Consider the following 6,262-nt stretch of genomic DNA (forward strand, 5'->3'; position numbering starts at 1 on the left):
TATTAAAAAGTTTTTAACTTTAAAAAAAATCTTCATAAAGTAGGATAGATTTTCATTTATGTGCAAATGACCTCATTGGCTTATCCCCTATAGTTATGATTATAGTACAGACATAAAGTATGCAAAACATTTGAACTAGTTTACCGTAAGGAACTGATTCTTAAGATGTTAAGATGAAAAATATCAAACTGTTGGTTGTGAAATAAGACAATAGTTTTAATCCATAGTAAATGAGGTTAACAGATTATATAGTAAAGTATCTGTCAAAGGACATATACCGGTACTTATTAACATGAAATTAAAACCTTTGAAACTGGTAGTACTGAACCTTTTTAATCTATGGTGAAATTAAGAAATTTGAAGAGAAAATAAATTACAGTAACCTGGCATGAAAATAATTTCAAATTAATATAAATCACAACCTTATCGTTACATGAACATGTATATACCTTTTCGCTCACTTATCAGAGTTGGATTATACTTATACACCTGCTACTAAGTGTTGTATTACATCGTCATGTATGGTGCTTTTTTTTTTTTAACTTTGTTTAGTATTTGAGTCTGCATGTCTTTAAGTGTTTAATAAGTTTTTCTGATACTTTTTCCCAGTCTTCTTATCATAATCAATCTGGTATTTTACATATAAACATGATAAAAACGGGGATGTTTTCCACTGAGGTCCTCTGTCAAAAAAATATTTACAAAACAAAAATTTTCTAAAATCATTTGCAAAAATTCTGTCTACTTGAGAATGTTACTTACTATCTATATATTCAATGATATTTTTTAATGTACTTTAAATACCTTGATAACATTATCAATGTTAAATGTGAATACAGCTGACCTTTGACCTTTATAGCAAACTAGGGGGCTGGGGAGGGGGCAATATATCAAATACTTCTATTGTTCCCATACCATTCAACTTTATCTTATCAATGAACATATAAGTTAGTCCAGTGACAAGAAATTCTCTTCCTGGAGGAGTCATTGTAATATAGTGTAAATATTTTTCTATGTGTTTAGTTACTTTCAGGTACCATGCAACATTAAGTAAGGCTAACTTACAGATACCCATTTATTGTTAGATTTGCAATAGACATAGATGCACTGTGATGTTCTTTTTCCACAATTAAGATTACAGAGTAGATGTATAAACAACTTTCGACACCACCTTTAACGAAATTTTCATCTTGAACATTTACACATTTGCAACATTACCAAGTAAATGTCGGAGGTGTTTCAACCTCGTTACAGCATCTTTCTTTGGGTCCGATACTTTCTGCACGGATTTCTTTAAGTCCCCATCTTTGGTTCCTTTCCTAAACATGTCCAAAACACTAGACATTTAAAATATTTTTAAGTAAATTTCTGCAATTTCTGACATTTTCGTCTGTTTACTTGCGCATGCGTATAAATAAATTTAGAATACCAAACCCGATGTTCAAAATTTGAGGAAAAATAAATAAACTTGATGAGTTTATACACTTGTTGTGGATGCAATAAAATATTGTAAAGACAGGCATGCTTATCATTTATTATAATCAATAAAAATGTACTTTATCAATTCATTTTTTCCTAAACGCGACTCAGTTGGAGAACAACTTTCTATCACCCAAAAGCGGAAATAGGGGAAATAACTGAGATCCATAAAAAGAAGAAGGAAGAGACGATTCGCTGTAAGTTTTTAAAATTCTGACAGATGAGGTGTGAATGAGCTGGAACGATAATTCGTCAGCAGAGTCCGACAGGGCCTCGGAAACCAAACCACTAATGGATGGGTGTGTGGACTCAACTCGGAGGCATTTGTACGAAGATATCAGATCGAATGACACAACAGCAACTGAAACTGAACAGGTTTAAAAACATTTGACAAATGATATTTGCGTTGAAGGCAAAAAAGAGTAAAAGTCTTGTGTACAAAAGAAATATGAACCTATTAACATATGGTAACTCTGTCCTGTGTTCTAATTCTTGTAAATAAAAGCAAAATGAAAAACGTGAATCATTAAAGTGTCGAATACAAATATTTTTCAGGTCCAGCACAATGTCTTGATTAAGCTATATAGCTTTATAAAGCTATATAGCTTTATTAAGCTATTTAAAATAGCTTAATAAAGCTATTTATATGCAGTTTTTAACAAAAACGTTTTTAGTGAGAAATAAACAAAAAGTCGCAAGTATTTGACTATCCATATATGTACTTTGGGCTATCAAAAAAACAACCTAAATCATAGAAAGTTCTAACATTGCTGTTGTTGAATACTTTTAAGCAAAAGATGATTTTCCATTGTTTGAGTAACTGTACTAGGGGAAAGTGTCCTATTGAGTGCGGTGAGGCGTGGATAAGTATGATTGCTTCTCATTGTGTTGAACTGTTACCAATCAATTATCCTGTTGGCCCAAACTGACCTCCTTTATAATTTCATTCAAGAAATAACTGTGTGGTCACTCATCAATAGCCCCCAAACTTTGAAAAATTTGAGTACAAAGTCTCTCAACGAGACACAATTTGGTGAGTGATTTTTACATGCATTGTATTCAGAAGAGTTCAAAGTTTAATATTTCCACTGCACCAAGGTGCGACTTTTTGCACATGCTGAAAAAATAAAACATTTGAAATTTTTTTTTTATAAAATAGCTTAATTAAGCTATTCCGAATAGCTTAATAAAGCTATATAGCTAAATCAAGCTATATAGCTTAATCAAGACATTGTGCCGGACCTGTTTTTATTTAAATGAAAAAAATAATTTCATATATTGAAGGATGATTATGAAATCCTTGTATAGGTTTGCAAATGTTTCATGAACAAGTAAAACAACATTATTATAAAAAATGGTTTTGAAACTTTTGTTTAGTTGAGATGGGTGTGTGCATTGCCTTCATTATCTCTTAAGTGTAAAGATTACTCTTTTCTTTGTATGCAAGAGTTGTAATGTGTATCTAAAGATCATGTAATAATTTTCTGTGTTTTCCAGAATCTTTGTGAATTTAAATTTTGGTCTATGTTTGAGGCAAGTGCTGACAAATAACATTTTACTTTGATTTACATATCACTATAGGCTGAGGAGAACCATGACAGACAGATGAACACTCCCCCAGCACGAGACGGGACCACTGTCCAAAGGCGGTCAGCACGGTCTAATGATGAAGAAGAGGAGGATACACTACTGTATGGGGCCAAACATGTCATTATGCTGTTTGTACCTGTGACGCTCTGTATGGCAGTAGTTGTAGCTACCATCAGTTCCATTACGTTCTACACAGATAAAGGAGGTTACCTGTAAGACTGTCTTCTGTTATTGAATACTGCTTTCAATTGATAAATTTTAGTCCAAAAATCTATATAATTTTGTTAGTAACAAGCAGATGTAGTTTTTTGCATTTGATTTTTTTCTCTTCTATGTTGAAAACTGAACCAATTGAGTAAATAATGTAATCATTATCCTTGTTAATAACTGAAAAATCACTCATATTTTACATGGAGAGAGTAATTTAAGTGTCATGGACAATATTTCAGAGTGTATACACCGTTCCATGATGGAGACAAAGCTGATGCTGACACTGGAACCAAAGTCTGGCAGTCTGTGGCCAACGCTCTCATTCTACTGGGCGTTATATGTGTTATGACAATTGTACTCCTCTTGCTGTACAAATTCAGGTGTTATAAGGTGGGAACAATGGATAAAAGTTTACTCTACACTATAAAAGAATAAATTCTAATAGAATAATTAGATATGGAAGTAAAATGCATGTCATCAGATTTAAATTTATATTTAAAAACAGGTGCACTCAAAGACAAGGTCCTTAGTAAAAATGTTATTATCTAGTTTCAATTACTCTAATACCCGTATTTGATATAAGGTCTCGAGTATTTTATTTAAAACTTTATATTATGAATGATACTTATTGTATTAGTGTCAATGTTGAATATCTATTTCATAGGTAATCCATGGCTGGCTGATTACATCATCACTAATGCTTCTATTTTTATTTTCCTACATTTATCTGGGGTATGTTTTACTCATTTTCTTTTTTTTTTATTCTTAAGAGATTATTTAACCACAATTGCTATATATTATGAAAAGCCAAAGAAGACAACAAGTTACCTACTTAATTTTGAGCTTTCCTATCAAATGCTATTACTTTTTAATGACCAGGTATTCACACTGATGTTGATGTTAACTTTTTTTCTTCCCTGTTTTTTTTTCCTTCAGTGTTTTTAAGTTCTGTTGAATGGGAGACAAAAAAAATGATTTGGAGGAATAATAATCACATTCATCCTATGTACAATGTTATTGTGTCATATTAAATATACAGCAAGGTAAACTGAAGCGTAATATTGTTTTTGTTTTTAGGGTGGTGCTACAGGCCTATAATGTTGCAATGGATTACATCACTGTGGCTCTATTGATGTGGAATTTTGGGGTCGTAGGCATGATTTGTATCCACTGGAAGGGACCCTTATTTTTACAGCAGGCCTATCTCATTGTCATCTCCGCACTGATGGCCCTTATCTTCATTAAATATCTACCAGACTGGACCACTTGGGTGGTGCTAGGTGTCATGGTTGTGTGGGGTAAGTGGTTATTGTCACCTTCTAAAAGTGAAAAAAAAAATTTTCATGTATAATGGTAGTATTGCTTGCTAAAACAGGTATGCCCAATGGCAAATTGGGAAGTAATTTGTCTAAGTTCTGTTTTTAAAAAAGTTGTTATTTACTTGAAAACAAGGACAAATTTCCTTGATTAATAATTAATTCAAAAAATAAAGATTTTAGTTTAGATTCAAGCAATTATGTGAACAAAATTAGTAATACTGTAGGTATAAAGTAAGTTAAACCATTTTTATTTTTCATTTTCATTACTTCAGCCCAGAAAGGTACATTTATATATCACAAAAGAAAGCATTGACAACAAGGAAGGTGATTTCTTTCAGATTTAGTAGCAGTGCTTTGTCCAAAGGGTCCTCTGAGAATTTTAGTAGAAACAGCACAAGAGAGGAACGAACCAATATTCCCTGCACTTATTTATTCCTGTAAGTATAAATATCAGAAAACAAACTTTTTTTCTGATTTCAAATTATTTATGATATTTGCACAATGTATATCACAACATACTGTTACAGTGATATCACAGTTGAAACTTAACAGAAATAAGACTTTCATTTCAGTTGAATTTATAAAACAGTTGATATATTTCTTTAAGCCACTGTGGTTTGGTCTGTTGTTGGAATGGCTAAGGATGGATCTGACAAAAAGAAAAACAAGAAAAAGAAATCCAAAAATCAAGGTGACCTCTTTTTATCATTTAAACTCTTAAAAGTTTCATCTTATTTAGACAACAAAAATTTACATGTATGTTCTTTCGAAAAATTTGAATCAGTTTATTAATATAGATGCATCAAATGGTTAATGATGTTCAAAAGTAAATACAATCTTTTTGGTCCTAGTAATTATGAGCCCTAAGTAAGTTTAACATACACTTTCTCAGTAGGTTAGAATTAGCATCTCTCAAGTGATAAAGTGAATTTCAGTAATTAGAATCAATGTTTAATACATTGTAGCAAAAGAGGTAAATGATTTTTAAAAAGTATATTTACATAGTTTTTGAGGCTATTTTATTATTCTGATGCCATTATAAACGTAAAGTACCTTACACTGCAGCACCAGCAGCCACAGCTGCTCCCGATCATTCCGAGGAGGAAGATGATGGCGGATTTTCAGAGGAAAGACCTCCCAGACATTTGTCTCAGAGCTCTGAAGAAACTGCCAGGGTTGGTCAATCAGAAACCCCCATTATTTTGTAATGTTAAATCTGTATCCTCTCCCAAGCTTGCATTTGTAATTTTACATAGGTGTCCAGGAGACACAATATCTTATTTCTGAAGTATAGGTAATATGAACAAGAGGCCCAGGGGCCACAGCGCTCACCTGAGCACATCGGGCTTGAATTTACCCCCCCCCCCTTTCCAGGCGTTCATCATTTGAACAAACTAGAATCTACACTATTTGAGGATGATTCCATATAAATACCCTGGGTATCACTAATCAAAGCTTTGAAGTACTTGAAAAGAAGATTTTAAAAGGTTTCCCTATAAATCCCTATGTAAAACTTGGGTCGGCCATTTTGGCCCCACCGTATCCCCAGGGCCGGGGGTTATGATTTGAAAAAACGTGAGTCTACACTACCTGAGGATGATTCCACATGAGTTTCATCTTTCCTGGCTCAGTGGTTCTGGAGAAGAAGATTTAAAAAAAAAATT

The 6,262-nt window shown here is 32.7% G+C and overlaps 2 protein-coding genes across 2 annotated transcripts in view; one reads left to right on the forward strand and one right to left on the reverse strand.

Moving 5' to 3' along the window:
- The window catches only part of LOC134281836 (ral GTPase-activating protein subunit alpha-1-like), a 47,253-nt gene extending 45,856 nt beyond the window's left edge, over positions 1-1,397 (reverse strand). The window contains exon 1 of the mRNA XM_062764278.1: positions 1,219-1,397. Coding sequence (XP_062620262.1) covers positions 1,219-1,345 — 127 coding nt within the window. The 5' untranslated portion in view covers positions 1,346-1,397. The remainder of the gene's footprint in view (positions 1-1,218) is intronic.
- A 250-nt stretch (positions 1,398-1,647) lies between these two features.
- Positions 1,648-6,262, forward strand: part of LOC134281857 (presenilin-1-like) — an 8,483-nt gene continuing 3,868 nt past the window's right edge. The window contains exons 1-8 of the mRNA XM_062764299.1: positions 1,648-1,854; positions 3,061-3,281; positions 3,519-3,669; positions 3,944-4,011; positions 4,357-4,577; positions 4,937-5,035; positions 5,206-5,289; positions 5,664-5,773. Coding sequence (XP_062620283.1) covers positions 1,711-1,854; positions 3,061-3,281; positions 3,519-3,669; positions 3,944-4,011; positions 4,357-4,577; positions 4,937-5,035; positions 5,206-5,289; positions 5,664-5,773 — 1,098 coding nt within the window. The 5' untranslated portion in view covers positions 1,648-1,710. The remainder of the gene's footprint in view (positions 1,855-3,060; positions 3,282-3,518; positions 3,670-3,943; positions 4,012-4,356; positions 4,578-4,936; positions 5,036-5,205; positions 5,290-5,663; positions 5,774-6,262) is intronic.

This window comes from Saccostrea cucullata, unplaced genomic scaffold, assembly GCF_032062105.1.
Source record: "Saccostrea cucullata isolate Sc308-1 unplaced genomic scaffold, CSIRO_AGI_Scuc_v1 ctg675, whole genome shotgun sequence".
Taxonomy (NCBI): domain Eukaryota; kingdom Metazoa; phylum Mollusca; class Bivalvia; order Ostreida; family Ostreidae; genus Saccostrea; species Saccostrea cuccullata.